The following is an 18,781-nucleotide window of genomic DNA, read 5'->3' as shown; positions in this document are numbered from 1 at the left end:
AAAGCTACAGAGAAACCCTGTCTCGAAAAAAACAAATTATACTTGAGAGATGGCTCATCAATTAAGAGCCCTGATTGTTCTTCCAGACAACCACATGGCAGCTCACAACTGTCCATAGCTCTGACATCCTCACACAGAGAGATACATGTAGGCAAAAATGCAAATGCACATAAAATAAAAATTATAAAAACATTATATTGCCGGGTGGTGGTGGCGCAGGCCTTTAATCCCAACACTCGGGAGGCAGAGAAAGGCAGATCTCTGTGGGTTCGAGGCCAGCCTGGTCTACAAGAGCTAGTTCCAGGACAGGAACCAAAAAGCTACGGAGAAACCCTGTCTCGAAAATCAAAAAAAAAAAAAATTATATTTTGGAGGTTACCCTCTCCTTCCTAAACTATATTCATGAGGCAGAAATTACTAACCATTCCTGTCTAAGTCCTTACAGGCCCTGTAACAAGCCCAAAGGACTATTCATCAGACAGTGTGAGGGGCTGTGCCCTTTTCCATGTCTGAGCCTGTGCAAAAGTTCCAGTCCAGTGACTTTGTGTGAGAACGAGGTTCCTGATCCAGATCCTGGAGCCAGTGTGGAAAGGCCCATATTCTATGCTTCTCACCAGATTGCTCGTGGATTCACCATACCTTGTAAAGGAGACCACCAAGGACAACACCAGATGGGCTGTCACCAGGTCCTCTGACCCACTGAGGGCCCCAAGACTGTAGTTGTCCTATTTTGCCTTGTCTCCCATGGAAAAGACCCATAACCTCCACAAACCAAGACCCTGGGAATGAGAATTAAGAAAGAAGAAACTGGGAGTTTATAGCTTAATCTGTCCACTAAGACCCAATCTACCCTCCAGGTGGACTTCCATAAACAATTACAAACCCAGAGGCTACTGGAAAAAGAAGGCCTCAAAGGAGCATGCTTTGGAGTTGTGGGTCCACTATTGAAAAAGTTGGGCTCTGGGCTGGAACGATGGCTTAGCAGTTAGGAGCACTGTCTGCTCTTCCAGAGAAAGGTTGTGAATTCAATTTCCAGCAACCACATGGCGACTCACAACCATCCTTAGTGAGATCTGGTGCCCTCTTCTGGCCTGCAGACATATACACAAGCAGAACACTGTATGCGAAATAAATAAATCTTTAAAAAAGAAAAGGTTGGGCTCCAATTGACCCAAAACTATACCTGCCATGCTGAACGCCTCCAGAACTGCCAAGAGCTGGGTGAATATCAGTGTGATCAGTGGGGTTGCAAAACCAGCTCCTTCTGGAGGCACAACTGACCCCTTCATAGGCCCAGAGAGACCATCACAATCTACCTATAAATTTACCAGTTTTGGGCAAGGCAATCTCATATCTATAAAGCTTTGATCTTGGCAGGAAACTAAAGGTCATGATTGAAAAACCAAAACCTGGGGAGTCAGGACCCAAGCAACGTATTGACTAGCCAAGGAAACCTTCACTAGAGTTATCTGGCCCAAAATGGCCCATCTTGGTACCTCTGGAATACAGCCTTCTAAGGCTGCAAGCTCCAAAATTCCAATTTCCCAAGAGAAGCTAGAAGTCAAGGAGACAACAAAAGCCAGGCCCTCGGTATTTGGGGGGCTAAAAGGAGTGTATCAGATCCTAAGCCATTCTAAGCTGAACATAGATGTCTTAGTCAACGTTCTGTTGCTGTGAAGAGACACCATGACCATGGCAACTCATAGAAGAAAACATTTAGTTGGGTCTTGCTTGCACTTTCAGAGGGCTAGTCCATTCTCACGGCAGGGAACATGGTGGCACACAAGCAGACAGGGTGCTGGTGCTGGGGAGTGAGAATTCTATGTCTGGATCCACAGGCAGACGCAGACAAAACACTGGGCCTGGCGGGAGTATTTGAAACCCACAAACCCACCCCCAGTGACACACTTCTTCCCACAATTAGGACTGAAGTGCCAACTGCAGCAGAACCCAGCCGGAGATTACTGCCCCTAACAGTCTCTGGCCTCCACACATGCATAGAAGGGGAAGTGTAAGTACACACATACACACCTTGCACAAAGTTTTTAAAAGTGTATCTAAGTCGGGTGGTGGTGGCACACACCTTCAATCCCAGCACTCGGGAGGCAAAGGCAGGTATCCACCTGTGAGTTTGAGGCCAGCCTGGTCTACAGAGTGAGTTCCAGGACAGTCAGGACTGTCCAACAGAGAAACCCTGTCTCAAAAAAAAAAGTGTATGTAAGCCAGGCATAGTGGTGCATACCTTTAATCCTATCACTCAGGAGGCAGAAGCAGGCTTGAGTTCAAGGCTAGCCTGGTCTACACAGAGTGAGTTCCAGGACAGTCAACACTGTTACACAGAGAAAGAAAAAAATACATCTAAGCATAAAAAGGATGTAGGTCATATTATATACCATTTTATATGGGGAATTTGAACACCAGAGGAATTTGGCATGTGGAAGAGAAAGCAGTCTTTGTCGATACTGAATATATACTACACCTTTTTTCCTTTAAAGATCTGTTTTTATTATTTAAGATGATGTGTAGGTTTGTGTGTCCGAGTGTGGGTATGTGCCTGAGTGCAGGTACCCTGAGGCCGGAGGATTCAGATCCTCCAGAGCTGGAGTTACAGGTTAGCCACTTGATGTGGGTGACGGAAACTAAACTCAGGTTCTCTAAAGTATAGCGGTATATTACTTGTGTTTTGATAAACTTGCCTGAAGATCAGAGGGCAAAGCAGTCCTGCTAGTCAGCCATACAGGCCAGGGAATGGTGGTCCACACCTTTAATCCCAGGACTCTGGAGACAGAGGCAGATGGATCTCTGTTAGGCCACCCTGGGCTACACAAGATTGACTTTGTCTAAAAGAGAAACAGAGCTCACACAAAGGTGATCCCAGCGCTTGGGATCACACACCTTTAATCCCAGCACTAAGGAGGTGGAGACAGGAGCAATATAGCTGGGTAGAGAGACAGGAACTCAGTGGGGTGTGGAGTCTTTAGGATTCATGGAGACAGGATCTCGTCCGTTTTTAGTCTGAGAGTTAAGAGCCAGTGGCTGGCTGCTTTGCTTTTCTGATCTTCAGATTGAAACCTAGTATCTGTCTCTGGGTTTTATTAATCATGCAACAAGCAAGTGCTCTCCCAGCCACTGAGCCATCTTTACAGCACCACACTTTTTTTTTGACACAGGATCTGTGTAGTCCTGGCGTGCCTGACCTTGAGCTCAGAGATTTGCTTGTCCCTGCCTCTTGGTGCTCAGACTAAAGATGTACACTATCACACCCAACCCCCATACTACATTAAAAAAAATTGAGGGGGTTTTTGGAGACAGGGTTTCTCTGTGCTAACAGCCCTGGCTGTCCTAGAATTCACTCTGTAGATCAGGCTGGCCTCGAACTCAGATCCATCTGCCTCCTAAATGCTGGGATTAAAAGCGTGTGCTACCATGCCCAGCTTTGTATTTAATTACATAATTGTGCCTTTCCTTTTTCCCCTCTATCCTTCCCATGTACCCACCTTGCTCTCTTGATTTCACGGCCTCTTTATTATTGTTACATATATACACATATGTGTAAATACAATCTGCTCAGTCCATGTTACTTCTGTGTGTATGATTTCAGGTTTGACCACTTGGTATTGGATAGCCAATGTGGGGGTCTTCCCTGAGGAAGACGACTTGCCCTGCTTTCAGCATATCTTGGTCGCCTGTAGTTCTTTGTCAAAGGCTGAGGCCCCATCAGAGCTCAGGTCATGAATGAGACTTCTGCAGCCATGTTGATAAGACTTCATAGGTATACCTTCTCTGACATTTCTAGATGAAATCTCACAGCAAGCCTGTCCCCCTGGCTCTTACAGTCTTCCTGTCCCTCTTCTGCTGAGATCCTTGAGCCGAGGGTGAAGGATTTGTTGTGGAAGCATATTTTTGTGGAGGAAAAACAACATCGCAGTCCGCCTTTCTGAGGTTAAATTTGTCGTTTCTCTGGTCTAAGATGAAAGCTATTTAAGAGAAAACTAGCTAAAGCCCCTGTCCTTTTTGGAGTCTTGCCAAGAGATGTATGAGTCCACCAACCCCAGTAAGACCAAAAAAAAAAAAAAAAAAGAGAGAGAGAGACAATTGCTCATGGATGTGTATTTTAATAAAAATAATTCTGTCAAAATACAACAGGAATTTTTTCATCTCAAGTACAATTTAATAGGATGTTTGTGTTAGAATTCTGTCAACCCTCTCCCACCACAAATTTCATGCTAATGCTGAGTATCAACTTGCAAGGACAAAGGCAGAACCAGTGTGCACAATGTGGAGGATGCCTGTTTCAGCTGGAGTTGAGAATGGAGGGACCTATGTGAAGAGGTGGGCGCTGGGGACAGCCAGAAGCCACCATCTGGCCACAGGTCCAAACGCCTGCGATTGGTGGTAAAGTAGGGCTCTGAAGTCCAGCTGCCAAATGACATGCATACCTGAGTTGTGAGCGACCAAAGGAACGTTCAGCCCCAACAGTCCTCTGCCTCATCTCTTTTTTTGTGCTTAAGGGGCTGGGTAGCCAGGCAGTCCTCACTTCCCTAGCTTGTGATATTCTTGTTCTGCCGCCTATACCCAGCCACAGACCCACATAGGAAGGGGTGGGGATCTGTCAACTTGGTCCTTGCTCTGCAAGGAGCTACCACCTAGTGCCACAAAGGGGAGGTGAGTAAGGAATGCTGCTCCCCAAGGGCTGAACCCAACACAACCAGGTCCTCCTCCTGCCTACAAGGGTCAGGTCCAGCCCCTTACTAAGCTGTAGCCAAGAAACTATTCCCCATCCAGGCTCCTGGAAACAGGCTAGGAGGATTGGAGGTACATACGGGGCTCCTCTGGCAGCAGTACTGGACTAACAACTGGCTCCAGCAGCTTGATTTTGGCCCTCCCCACAGCTTGTGGGGCAAAGGCTTATGTCCCCAAAGTGAGCTGTCCAACTAGGACAGGGAGCCCCTCTGGAGAGGAACCGAGTAAACAACTTGGACTCAGCTGAAACAGTGAGATAAGGCACAGAAAATGGGGAGATGGCCATGGGTACTGAGTGCGAGCCAGATAGACACACAACCCCATACAGCACACAGCAATCCCGAGCCCTCCAAGGCCCTCTCAGCCACTCCACAGCCCAAGTCTAAGCACCCATCCCCACCCTTGTCACACTCCTAAAGGTCCCTGCTGCTCAGGCACTGCTCAAGTCATACCAACCTAACCCCTCACAAAGCTCATCTGCCAAGACTGTCGAACCCATACGAATAGTTAGTCCTGACTGTGCCACTATTTGCTGTGTGGCTTTGATTAAGTCACTTCATCTCCTGGGCCTGTTTCTTTAACGGGCAAAGGAGAGGATGGGTGGGGATGTTTTCTGAACTCCACTGCTCTGCAAACGCCACTGGATCTCATTTCCAAATGTGAGGACGAGCACTGTAACAGCCTGATATTTCCAGCCTTCGACAGGATGAAATTTCCTTTACACAGGACAAGACCTCCTAACAAGCTGCTAACTAAGCTGTCAGGAACCAAGAAAATGTAGTAGCCCTCAAACCAAATTTCTGCAAGATTTCAGTCAGGGCCCTGGCCCGTGACAGCTGGCTTAATTCATTTTGCCCAGCTGTGGGCCTAGTGAAGCCTGGCAGACACAGAGCATCTCCAGCTCTCCCACTGATCTGTGTCCACAGCAGAACATGAGCTCACCCAGCCCAGATGCAGATGCAGACGGGGACTGGAAGCCCAGTTGCGGCTCTGCCTTCTCTGTGCAGAGGCTGCTGGGCTTTTCACTCACCCTGTGAAGCAGGTAAAGAGATCTGGCCCTCCAGGTCTCCTCTCCATAGACCCTCCTCTTCCTTGGCAGACAGTCCCCTCCACGGATGGCCCACCCACATCCTGGCAGCATCTCAGCCCTGTGGTGGTGGGGTTTTTTTGTTGTTGCTCCACCAGCTGTGAGGATCCATGTGAAACAGCTGGTGGGACATTGTAAGGCCCATGAAGTCTCCTCTTCCTAAGAGTTGCTGGGGCCAAGCTGGAGGGAGCAGCCTCCCATAGCTGTAGGGAAATCTGGACCAGGAAGCCAAAGGTTCCATCCACTCTGGACCAGTGGTCTGAGAACCAGCCTCCACGAGGTACCAACTTCTCCACAGGAAACATCAATCCCATCAGAGCTGGGCAGTGATGCAGACCCAGGCAGGAAGAAAGCAGCCAGCCTGTAGTTAAGGGCCTCTGTCCTGGGAACAGAGTCTTCCTCTTGGCATACAGCAGCTCTTGGGTTGAAGGCAGGTAGTTTCCAGGCATTCAACTGAGAGTAATGAATTATTTGGCCATCTTAACAACAAGGGAAGGCAGGGCACTGAGATGGGAGAGAGGGGCAAGGCAGGCAGTGAGGCAGGGTGGAGTGGTAGACAGCGCGCTGGCTACAGACCCTGTGTTCCCTTGCTTTGCTGTGTGCCCCTGTGCCACCTCACATCCCTGAATCCCCGAACCTGCAGTTCTGTGTTTTGTCTACCTAGACGGGGTCTAGAGACCCACACCTCTTGGGATGCTGCAAAGCAGCTTAGCCTGACCTTGCCCACCAAGCAGCCTCAGCTGGACCTGTGGCTCAACAAAAGGGGAGCCTAAAATAAACAAATCACTTGATTGAAGTGACAAGAGATGATTCTTTTTTAATGAGTTGGACTCAAATAAAAACACATGGTGTCTGGACAGCCTCACCCAAGAGGTGCTGGACCACTAGTGCTACGATAAATACTGTGTCTTTTTTTTAATATATATATATTTATATATATATATATATAATCTCATTTGTTTGTTTGTTTGTTTTTACTTATGAAAATAATAAGCTATCATCAACCTGGATAGGCTTCATTACTAAATTAGCAGAAACCAGCTCAGCACAAACTCTCCCGAGATAAACACTGGTGGCTCAGTCAGGAGGAAAAAAAAAAAAGATTAAAAAAAAAAAAACCAACAACAAAAAAACCCAACCTCTCCTCAAAACAAAAACAAAATCTCCTTTAAAGGAGAAGCCGCTACATGAGTAACCAGCCAATACTGTGTCACAGGCCGCTGCACATGGAAGGAAAAAGAGGAAAGAACAAGGGAGGGAGGGAGGGAGGGAGGGAGGAGGGAGGGAGGAAAGACCGGCCAGGTAGGAGGAGTGGGACTCTGCCCACGGCTTCCAGGTCTCTGTACCAGGTGCCTATGGAGGGCAGGGTTGCTCCAGCCTAGGGCTGAAGGATGGCCAGCCGGAGCCAGCCAGGAAGGTCAGCTAGTGCAAGTAGTCATCAACTCTGGCAAAAGAGCAAGACCCCAGGCCTGCTCGGGCCATGAGCCGTAGACATTCAGATGCCTGGCCCAGGGCGAGCATCAGAGGAGGCTGCTTTGGCAGGTTCTGGGACTCTGTGAAGAGATTACAAGGGATGATCAATGCTTAGCCAAGGACTTGGGCGCAGGTCAAAGTTCCCTAGAGGTCGGGGTATGGACAGACTCTTGGAATAGAGTTCATTGTCTGAGTGCCCTAACCACCAGGCCATAGCCCTGCATTCATGACAGGAACCTAAGGACCTTGGCCTTCTCTAGAGCAAGAAAGCCGGCCTGGCCCATGGTCATGAACTAGCAGCCAACTCAGCTGGGCACAGGGAGTTAGGGTCAGGTTCCCCGTGAAGGCCTAGGCCAACCTAGCATGTCCAGCAGAGGGAAGGTGGCCACCGCACACTCAGAGGTGGACATGTGCTTTCAGCAGCTGCACTCACCTAAAATGGCGCTGTTGAGAGCCGCACACACAGGCTCCCTCTGGATGGGGTCAAGCTGATGGCCAACGGGGCAGTTCCAGGGGTCTGAGTACGCTAGTAGGCTAAAGGCATCCTAGGGACAGAGCACTCGTGAGAGGAATGTAGCGCACCACACACAGTCCCCACAGCTCCTGAGGACAGAATACTGCATGGGGCCCAGAGAGAACTCACAATCCCTGAACTACAGAGTCAGGCAAAGCTAAACCCTCTTTAGATCTTAGGGTGGGGAACACCCTGAACACCCCACATTCCACTGTAGACATGACTAGAGCCCATTCTGGCCTAGTACTGCTTCCCAGAGCCCCGGCATCAGATGGGGACCTGCTCTGTGTGAGGACCTGGCTTCTCCTATACCTGCAGCATCTCCGTGTGGGTCAAATTCTTGCCGTACTCTCGGCCCAGCTGCTCGCTCAATGCCTGCAACTCTCGGCCAAACAGGATGATCCTTTCTGTGGCAGCCTGGTTGCCCCCGCAGAGCTGCCGCCGCGGATGCCCATCGTCTGCACCCAGAGGCCAGCAGAAAACACATTAGAGGGAAAGGGGGAGGAACACAGGACCCCGTGGAGCTACAGCGTCTACCAAAGGCAGCCAAGGGCTAGGGAGCACGCAGGTGGAGCAGCTAAGTTCAGCTGGCATATGGACCAGAGGGGGCATAACTTGGAAACTTCCCCCTTCCCACCCTGCACAACTGTGTGGTGCTAGTGAGGCCCACATTCTCAAACTCCCTTTGGCCTTGAAGGAGTCTTGGTGGCAGGCATGGACCTTCTTACACACTGGAAGCCACCTCAAGGATGCATTCAGGAATGACTAAGAAAGTGGTGGCTGGGTCCAGCTTCAGTTTCTCAAGCTGCCAGAGCCTGCCATCATAGCCCCTCTCAGGAGGAAGTGGGTATTACAAGGAGCACAGGGGCTAGGCCACACGAAGGAACAGCACTGACCCATGCTGGACTCATCTGTCTGCAGGTCTTCGTGCTTGTAGGCGCCGTTGACGATGCGCGTGGATATGCTTTCCAACACGCCATTGGGGTAATGCTCTGCCTCCATCTCCATCTCGCTGTCGCTGGAGACAGAGGACAGAGGAGTTGGGTCTCTACCTGGGCTTTGTTTACCATCGCTTCAGGTAAACCCAAGAGTTTACCCGATGGACCAAAACGGGCCCTGTCATGGCATCAAACTGAAGGACTGCCAGGACATGGAAGGACAGCCCAAGCTTTCTAGGCTCCAAAGCTTTGTCCCCACTACAGTTATCTCCAGGTGCCTGTTACATGATTCCTATTCTTGTGACTCTTCTCAGTCGACACACCTCTTCAATATATCCTTCTCTTCCCTACCAACTGAGCAACTGACTGATTGGGCATCTCTGTGGCCTTGGCAGGAACCCAAAGCAAGGTCAGCTTTTAGGTACACCTAAGACCTATTGAAAGCAAGGTCAGCTTTTAGGTATGCCTAGGACCTATTGAAAGCAAGGTCAGCTTTTAGGTACGCCTAGGACCTATATTGAAAGCAAGGTCAGCTTTTAGGTACGCCTAGGACCTATTGAAAGCCTTCGGAGCTGCAGCCTACAGCCCAGGTCACCTGGCTGCCCATGCGCCTAGTTTCATAAAAACTGCTTAACTGTAAATACTAGAGCTTCCTTTTTTTTCTTCTTTCTTTCTCTTTTTCTTTTTTGGTTTTTTGAGACAAGGTTTCTCTGTAGCTTTGGAGCCTGTCCTAGAAGTCACTCTGTAGACAAGGCTGGCCTCAAACTCACAGAGATCTACCTGTTTCTGCCTCCCAAGTGCTGGGATTAAAGGCATGCGCCACCTCCACCCAGCTGACCCTACAGGTTCTAATAGGCCCATTCCTTGGAAAAGGGATCCCTGTGTAGGCTACCATGTTATCAAGTCTGGCAAGGGTCAGCACCTACAGAGAAAACCAGAGCCAAGGAAATTGACAGTTATATCTTGAATAGGGACAAAAGCTAGAACCAGTGTTTGGCCTGATCGGTCAACAGGTTGCAATCCAGGCAAGACCTACAAGAGAGGTGAGGGTAAGGGCAGAAGGCAGCATTTCAAAGGAGAGACTACCCAGTGATAGGCTCAGTGGGCACAGAACGGAAGCAGAGTGGAGAGAGAGGAGCAAGACAGGCACCTGGTCTCCTGGTTACTGGTACTGCTGTGGGGCTGGGACTTGGTGGAGTCTGTTGAGTTGGACTCGGAGTAATTGATGGAGGACGGGGAAGAGGAGGACGAGGAGGACGAGGATGAGGAAGAGGAGCTGGGTGCGGGGTATTTACTGTGGTTCTGTTTGTTCTTGGTGGATGCAACGCCATTGCTGCAGCTGGGACTGTCTGCTCCTAGAAGCCAGGGTCAGAGAAGGGGTAAGAAGTGGGGCCCCAGGGATCGCCACAGTGGTCCTTTCCCTTCCACCCAATCCAGAAGCCAGTCCTCAGTCCACTCAGGAAAGGTGGGGGCGGCCATTCTTCCCCACACCAGTTCTTCCCAGAGAACTCTGGAGGATGCTGACCTGTGCTGTGCATATGGGAACTACTAGGGCCGTGTCGGGGGCTGAGGCTGGGGGAGCCAGGGTAGCTGTCCTGGGACTTGGGGCTTCGTGAGCTCAGGCTGCGGACCTCACTGTCGGTGCCATTCACCATCTCCACGAACTGTCGACACCTGCGAAGGGAGCGCAGCGTTGGCGTTCTGGGCTGGCGCAGGCTGGGGTTCCTGCTGCCGACGGAGGGCCAGGCTCTGGAACTGTAAACCTGACTTACTTGAGCATGAAGAGCAGGTTGGGGTTGTGCTCCAGTAGCCCAGGGTAGAAGCGCTGGGTTGTTTCAATGGCTTCGCCCACCCGGCCTTCCAGCACCAGCTTCTGGATTTCTGTAGAGAAGAACATGGTTGTGAGTAAGGGCTAGACCCCTGCATCCCCCGGCCAGAAATCAGGTGGACTGGCTCCTGGCACACTGATAGCTGGAGAAGCTCACAGAAAAGGCTGAGAGAACCTGGCTGCCAGGACGACAGCAGAGGCTAGTTTTGGACAGCTGTCATGGAGTTCTCAAGAATATGAGGAGAGAACAAGGAGAACTCATAGCCTAGAGGTAGGAGGTCCACTCCTGCAGGGCCCAGGAAGCCAGGGAGGTAGCTAGTGAGGGGAGCCCTGGCTATGAGACTATGATCTTGGGTTGGCCTGAGGACGCCTCTTTAGACAGACCGCGCTCTCTTCAGGGGTATGCGCTGGCTTGAGCTAAGGTCCACTTCCTGACAATGTGCAGATGCTGCAAGCATGCTCCGTACTGGCCTCTCTGAGGCCATCAGCGTCCTGCTACTCCCTTCTCACTCTTGCCCTAGGACCTGAGCAGCTTGCTGTGAATCTGGGTCTGAAGCGCTCTCATTTGTTGACCCCAAGTCTGGGATAGGATACCTGTCCATCCACCTGGTTGAGGACAGCTTCTCGAGAGACCCAGACCCAGACACAGAAATGATGTGCTCAGAGAGGCAGGGAGGGGAAACAAGCATGGAGGAACAGGGTTTTGCCATGCCAGGATTGGGTCTACGCCTGACTTTCATAATGTGTTATGTTAGGGAGGCTGCTCCGAGACGGCCGCTGGCTACCTGTGGAGCAGTGAATGAAGGATGGGAGCAGGGACTGGAGCCAGCAAGCTGGTCTCCAGGACGGCAAGGACAAGGTTAGACTAGACTCTTGACAGCCTGAGAAGGAATGAGCTACAGATTCAGGGGCAGGTAAGGAGGCAAGGGGTGAAAAAAATTAACCTTACTTTGTCTGTTCTTTATGGATGCCTGTTCTTCCTGAATTGTGGTTTCAGTCATTCGGGCAAAAGCTGTGGCTGTGGCACAATACCCATGATGCACCAGATAAGATGAGACTATGCTAAAAAAAAAAATAAAAATAAAAAGAGCTTAAGGTAACACCCAAGAACCACATTTCTCATAGACCACTGAAGGGGGACAGGCCACATGCATCCCTATGGTCTCCCCTAAATAGATCTTGGAGGTATGACCCAGAGTGGGTAAAGAAAATGAAACCTGCCCTCAAGTGCTCACACTGTCGACAGGAGAGGGGCCAGTCACATCTGTGCCTAGAGGTCAGAGGAGTGGCTTCAGTTCTCTGAGACATGCTGCCCTCCCCCTCACAGAAACGGCTGGCTTCTGAGAGACTGCAGCAAGTCCAGATCTGGTAAGTTTACCCCAGGGCTGCCTAAAATGGCAACTAGACAGGCAGTGTGGCAGTGGCCAGGACACAGAGGAGGCCTGCACACCCGTATTTGACAGAACTAACTACCAAACTTTAGCAAATGGTGAGGAACACAGGGGAACCCTGGGGTTGCCTGCACTGGAGGAAGCACCTTTGTCCCCAGGGAGCCTGCCATGTGGGGGCACTGGCTCTAGAGCAGTGTCAGGACCGCGTGGGGGCACTTATCAAATACCCTGCATAGCAGATATTTACATTACAATTCATAACTGTAGCAGATTTAAAGTTATGAAGTAGCAACAAAATAATTTTATGATTGGGGGTCACTAAGGCATGAGGAACTGTTTAAAAGGTCACAGTATTAGGTAGGTTGAGAGCCTCTGCTCTAGAGAAATGGGAGCTTAATCTATAGGTCAAATTAATTCCATGATATACCATGGATCAGGGCCCAAGAACTCAGTATCAGGCTGATTTTGCTGGGAAGAGACAGGCAGAGCACGGCAGCAGGAGCACAATCTTTGTGGAAGAGCATAATGTACAAAAAGTCAACCCCATCTCAAGCTGGCTGAGCAGTGCCTGATGTACACATATGTGTACATGTACACGCATGTGTACAAAGATGAGCTCTCATGACCTGTGTGGATAGGAGATGTATGGGAAATGCTTTAAGTCTGTGCAACTTTAGCTGTTTGTCTTCTTATGTTTTAAGGGGTAAATGAAATAAACAATCAAAATGCTTGGCATTTTAACATAAACAGAAGAGCAACGTATTTTGAAAAAAAACCCAAGAAACAAAAAAACATGGTTCAGATTATCTCTATGAACATAAGATGCCTCTAAAATGTGTATTCTTGGGGCCAGAGAGATGGCTCAGTAGTTTAAAAACACCTGCTGCTCTTGCACTCACAGAGTGACTCTAGGTCGAGGATCTGATGCCCTCTTCTGCTCTCCACAAGTACCAGGCACACACCCAGTGCACATAATATACCTGCAGGCAAAGCACTAATTCATAGAAAATAAAAATAAATCTCTAAAAGAAAATAAAAATAAAATATAGCTTGATTTAAGAATACTGCTTAAGCCAGGTGGTGGTGGTATACACCTTTAATCCCAGCACTGGGGAGGCAGAGGCAGGCGGATCTCTGTGAGTTCAAGGCCAGCCTGGTCCACAATGAGAGTTCCAGGACAGCCAGGGCTGTTACAAAGAGGAAACCCTGTCTCACAAAACCAAATGTAATAAATTAAAAAGAAAAAAGAAAAAAAAAAGAATACTGCTTAGCCGGTCAGTGGTGGCATATGCTTTTAATCCCAGGACTTGGAAGGCAGAGCCAGGTGGATCTCCTGAGTTTGAGGCCAGCCTGGTCTACAGAGTGAGTTCCAGGACAGCCAGGGCTACACAGAGAAACCCTATCTTGGCAAACAAAAGAATACTGCTTTAGAGGACAATGCAAACACAATTTTAAGCATTTGTTTATTTATTATTTTATGTATTTGAGTGTTTCCCTTCATGTATGCATATGTACTATGCGTATGCCTGGTGCCTGCACAATACAAAAGAGCATCAAGTCCTGTGGAACTGGAGTTACAAATGATTGTAAGCTGTCAAGTGGATTCTGGGAAGCAAACACGGTCCTCTACAAGAGCAGCAAGTGCTCTGAGCCCCAGAAAGAAACTTTACATAATGTGAATTTCTTTATTATGAAAGGGTTACCTATACCAGCAAAAGAAACGGGCTGGGGATTCTGGTCGGCAGTACTGTGGCCTAGCATGTATGAGGACCTGGGTTCTACTGCTGTCAAGAGAGATAAGGGAAGCAAAGGCGGGGAGGGGAGAGGATGGGAGGATGATAATACTTGAGTCTCACCAGGGGAAGCCAGTCAGACATGAAGCTGTGACAAATCTATCTCCAAGATAACCTAGTCACTTACAATATTTATAAAATAAAGTTTTAACAGAATAAAGAATAACAGAACACAAATTATATCCAGGTCTTGGCAAATGTTGCATAGGACATATACTGGCACCATGGATACATACATATAAAAATCCATGTGCTGAGCCCAACCCTGAAAGTAACTCCATTTCTTCTCCTGCCCAACCAGTAAGTATATTGTGGGGGATGGTGTTGCTCTGGCCTGCAAGGAAGCATTTCTCACCTGCTGGGCTGGGAACCAGAGGTGGTTAATGCTATTCCTTCCAGGTCTGGATGCCTGTACCTCAGCCCTTCCTTAAGGCTACCTTAGCATCAATCCCTCAAGAAAAGAAAGCTGAGTACTGGGGATATGGCTCAGTGACAGTGCTTTCCTAGCATATAGAAAGCTCTGGACCACGAGAGAAAGTGAACCAAGGAGACAGGGTGGGGCAGGGTGGTGCTGGGGACCGCTTGAGACTGCATGAGAAATCCTACCCCTGGTCCCCTGGTGCCTTTGCAGAACAATAATCAGGGTTAGCAGAAGCCAAGTCCTTGCCCACTCTTGAGAACCAAGCTCACATCCACCTCCTAACAGGTGGATGATTAACGGCCATTGCTTCTCCCAAGCATGCAGCTGGCTAGTGAAATAAAGACCGAAACTTGGGCCCCTGTTGGATCTCAGCAACACTAGCCTCCAAGACAATTTAGACACTAATTAGCCAAGGAGCCTGCTAGGCTGGTCCTAAGGAAGACTTCCTGATACCACTCTGCCATGGACACAGGAATACTGAGGTGGATACTAACCCTGTGAAGTCATCTCAACCAAAGTATGGCAATATGAATTTTTTTAATGGTTTTTCAAGACAAGGTTTTTCTATGTAATCCTGGTTATGCTGGGAACTTGCTCTATAGACCAGGCTAGCCTCAAATTCACAGATATGCCTGCCTCTGCTTCCCGAGTGTTGGGACTAAAGGCATGTGCCAACATACCTATATTGGGCTGGTGATCTTACACACAGGTGCCTTGTAAATTGTCTGAGAGGAAGGCTTTTTTTTTGAATTGTTATTATTTTTATTATATGTATAATTTGAATGCCGTACATGTGTGGGTTTGTGCAAACTGAGAAAAGCTGAAGATGTCAGATCCCCCAGAGCTGTGAGCCACCTGACACGGGTGCTGGGAACTGAACTCAGGTCTTCTACAAGAGTCCTGTGTGCTCCTAACCACTGAGCCACTCTCCAGCCCAGGCAAGGGTTAACTAGGAGCAGTTCCACAGCACAAAGAGGGGGTCCACTGACGAGAGGGGAGCAGCAGCAGCTGAGTCGTCCGCCAGTGTCCCCAGAAACACGCCCTGCGGATGGAACTGTTAGCAGCATTTGCAATAATACTGCATAGATCTCTAGGACCATAAGGCCTACGGGAGGGAGGATAGCACTCACTTCTGCAGCACCGCCTGCCACTCGCCAAGCCGGGCACTGATGGGAAAGCCGTGGACAGTGCCCTGGACTTTGGCACGCCACTCCCGCATATAGTCCTCAATGTCGAACAGGAATGGCTGCTGCCCAAAGTTGGCATCCACAATCTCCCCAGGTGTCTGCAGGCCTACGGTGGGGTAGAGGTTGGCCTGAGGAGGAAAATGGATGTCAGTCAGGCCCCTGAGGACAGCACGGATCAATCACATTCTGCCTACCTCCCTAGCAGAAAAGCTATCCCCAAAAGCTTGAAGGGAGAAGAAAAAGAAAAGCAAGCAAGGTTCAATAAGGAAAAGTTTCCTGTTTTTGCACCAAAGGTCACTATGTCCCCCAGGCCTTTGGCCAAGACACACAGTATCAGACAGGACTGCAGACCACTACATACATACAAATAAAAATGTGCCATGGGGTGGCCTATGGCTTCCCTGGAAAGAGAGGCAGGGTCAAGGATGTCCCTGGTCACCAAAAAGAGGTACATGAGTGGGGGGGGGATGACGTAGGAAACGAGGAGCAGAGATGAGAGCAGGCGAATGATTTGGTGAGTTGCTTCTAGAGCTGGTAATGGAGACAGAGGTGCCCCTCTTCCGGTCAGAGGCTTATTTGGCAGAGGCCTTCTGGCCAGTGATATATGGAGCGCTGCGTTTACTACCCGCTTACCACGACCAGCTGTAGTCAGGTCACAGCCTCACTCAATGCCTCTTGGGCTCCTACTGCCCATGTCCAAAGCTTTGCCCCCTCCTCCCCATGCCACTAGACACCATTTTCCCAGGAACTCCTACCCACTCTGTTTTTAAAGACGGGGTCTCATCTAGCCCATTTGGTCTCAAACTCACTATGCAGTTGATGACCTTGACTGACCCAGCTGCCTTCACCTCCTAAATGCTAGGATTACAGGTGTGCACCACCACCTTCGGCTCCCCTGAGCCCTCTTCACCTTCAGCGCTCAGGCGATGGGTCCTTCACAAGTATCTCATGTTTTTTCTGGGCACATGGGTTTCAGCCCACCACGAGGTCTAAACCTACAGACGTTCTGCTTCCTTTCTTTTCCTCCCACAGGGACATTTCCCAGCCTTCCCAGCATGTGGCAGCACACCGTCCACACTCACGGCTGTTCATTTCATGTCATGTCTCCACACCTAGAAGCTTCCGCAGTCAGAGTCAGAATTCTTCTGAGTCTGCCCCCCTTGCCTAGGACAACAGCCCCTTTCTGGGGCTTCCAGGTAGGAAGGAAGGATTCTGATACATAACAGGAAGTTAAACATGACTATGGTACTGCAGTTAAGATTCCGAGGTCCCTTATATTACAAATGCACTTCCTGGGGCAAAGTGGGACACCCAGGATAATAAAGTCACAGAGACCCATGCAGGCTCCCAACATTCAGGGTAAAGGTTGCATGTACGGTGCCCGTACAACTCAGTCAAGTAATAGGGTAGAGAAGGAGGGAAAGGACCAAACTCAGCTGACAGAAAACATTCTTTCTAAGAGAAAAACCTATGCAACTCATCCAGGTTTAGGGGAACCCTGAATGGTAGCATGCTAGGTTTCCAGGGGTGCTGACTTTCCTCAGGGATCTCTAATGGCCTGGATAAGGACCTGATTCCTAGAAGCTCAGGAGCAACCCCTATATGCCACTCCCAGCCCTGTAGCTGAAGTCACAGGCCAGCCTGTGCCATGGAGTTACCCTGATTCCACCACCATTCCATTACCCCCACCCACAACAACTGCCTTAGAGAATGCCACAAATTTTTGTCACTTGCTAAGAGACATGGAGGAACACCAGGCCTTGCTGAAGAGAGAGGACAGCCAGAAGGTAACCCCCACTGGCAGCACACCACACATCCCTGCTTAAGGAAAGGGCCAGACTCCACACCCTGCACTTGCAGGTATCCCCACCCATCCCGGGCAGCCCTCAAGTCCAGGAGAAGGAAAACCTATCAGCAGTACTTACCGGGAGATCTGTGAAGGCTATACCTGCGGGGAGGAAAGGACAGTGATCAGGTCATTAGACAGGGATGGCCCCTTGGTCTGCACCCTGTGAACTCAAGGTGCAGATGGTGGCCAAGCATATACTAGGAACTGGTAGTTTTAGGCCTGGGCCTTCCTCTTGCTGGATAATCTAACCAGAAGGGAAACCAGAACCTCAGGTAATTAATTGCCTATAGTTTTTCCACTTTTGCAAGAACGTCTGCTAGAAAAACTAAACCCAAGTGATCTATCACCTAAGACTTTTCAAGCATCCTGATCTAAATGTCTTCACAGAAACCTACTGTGTGCTCCCACCCATTATCGTCTACTACCTGATCCACTCCTCATGCCAATCCCTTGGAACAGGCATTCTGCTCATTCTCCCATTTACAGACAAGAAAAAGCAGACTCAGAGGCAGAGGTTAGAGGTGTTGCCTTTAGCCACTGAGGTGTTGGCAGGGGTGGATCTAACAGTCCAAGAGATAGAGAAGTGCAGGCAGGGAGGGTGGCGCTGCTCATCTTTAGACCGTACTTGTTCCAAGTCCTCAGAAGTTCCTTGTTATCCAGCACTGGCCAACAATGGCCTGTGCATCCGAACCCTCCTGTCATGAGTGGGAAATGCATCTCTAGAGACTTCAAATTTGAGCTGCAGTAAGAGTGGAGGTCATGCAACCCCAAACACATGAGGAGACCTGAGCAGTATCCTCAGAGTGGAGCATCAGAATGTGAAGAGCCAAGCAAGCCTCTTCCAAGGCCTCACAGACTTCTTAGGTAAAGTCTTTTGTCATCTGGGAACTGCTCCGCTTTTGGCATTAGGGTTTTCAAGTCACTGATTCTCTGAAGGTCCCAAAGAACTTTCTGAACTCTCATCAAGAAGGAACAGAAACTTGGCAAACAGCACAGTGAAGTCTGACAACAGCCTCAGGAAGTGTGCAATATTTCTCACACTAGTACACAGACTAAAACACAGGGTAAAGAGAGATGACACATTACACATTCTTTGCACGGCTACTTTGCTCTTCCGTGAGTGAAAGTCAAAATCCTTATTATGCTCCACTGGCCTGAGGTTACGTGTGAGCCTCACATACGGGGTCAGAGTCACAGCACCAGAAGCCCCTCATTAAGGTGCCTTTGTTGATCTTGAAGTATCCAAGATGCCACTCACTCCCAGGCTTGGGAAGATGCTCACAGGACCTTCAAAGAAGGGGACTCCAGCTTCATCAGTTTTACTGCCATGTGACCTTAGCCCATCTGAAGAAATGGTAATACTAACCCTTTACCTTAACGGGGGGGAAAAATGAGACAGACTATGAAAGTTGCTTCACTTACCATGAGGTCTAGGTCCAAGTTGGCTACACAGTAAGAAAACTGCCACAGTCTGGACAGAGGCTAGCACACTCAGACCTGCCCAACTCTGCCTCACAATGGCACCAGGAAAGACAAGTCCTTGAAGGCTGTCAGGAC

At 49.3% G+C, this 18,781-nt stretch overlaps 1 protein-coding gene across 2 annotated transcripts in view; it reads right to left on the bottom strand.

Annotated features, from left to right (window-relative positions):
- Positions 1-4,090: 4,090 nt before the first annotated feature.
- Ranbp10 (RAN binding protein 10) overlaps positions 4,091-18,781 on the bottom strand; it is a 61,327-nt gene continuing 46,636 nt past the window's right edge. For both annotated transcript variants that reach the window (XM_075977145.1, XM_075977148.1), the window contains 10 exons: positions 17,301-17,323; positions 15,319-15,503; positions 11,533-11,645; positions 10,528-10,636; positions 10,281-10,429; positions 9,906-10,110; positions 8,714-8,835; positions 8,130-8,275; positions 7,737-7,848; positions 4,091-7,383 (listed from right to left, as the gene is read on the bottom strand). In XM_075977145.1, coding sequence (XP_075833260.1) covers positions 7,253-7,383; positions 7,737-7,848; positions 8,130-8,275; positions 8,714-8,835; positions 9,906-10,110; positions 10,281-10,429; positions 10,528-10,636; positions 11,533-11,645; positions 15,319-15,503; positions 17,301-17,323 — 1,295 coding nt within the window. In that variant the 3' untranslated portion in view covers positions 4,091-7,252. The remainder of the gene's footprint in view (positions 7,384-7,736; positions 7,849-8,129; positions 8,276-8,713; positions 8,836-9,905; positions 10,111-10,280; positions 10,430-10,527; positions 10,637-11,532; positions 11,646-15,318; positions 15,504-17,300; positions 17,324-18,781) is intronic.

The sequence above is a fragment of the Microtus pennsylvanicus genome, chromosome 6 (genome assembly GCF_037038515.1).
Source record: "Microtus pennsylvanicus isolate mMicPen1 chromosome 6, mMicPen1.hap1, whole genome shotgun sequence".
Lineage (NCBI taxonomy): Eukaryota > Metazoa > Chordata > Mammalia > Rodentia > Cricetidae > Microtus > Microtus pennsylvanicus.
This window is presented reverse-complemented; position numbering and strand designations above follow the sequence as displayed.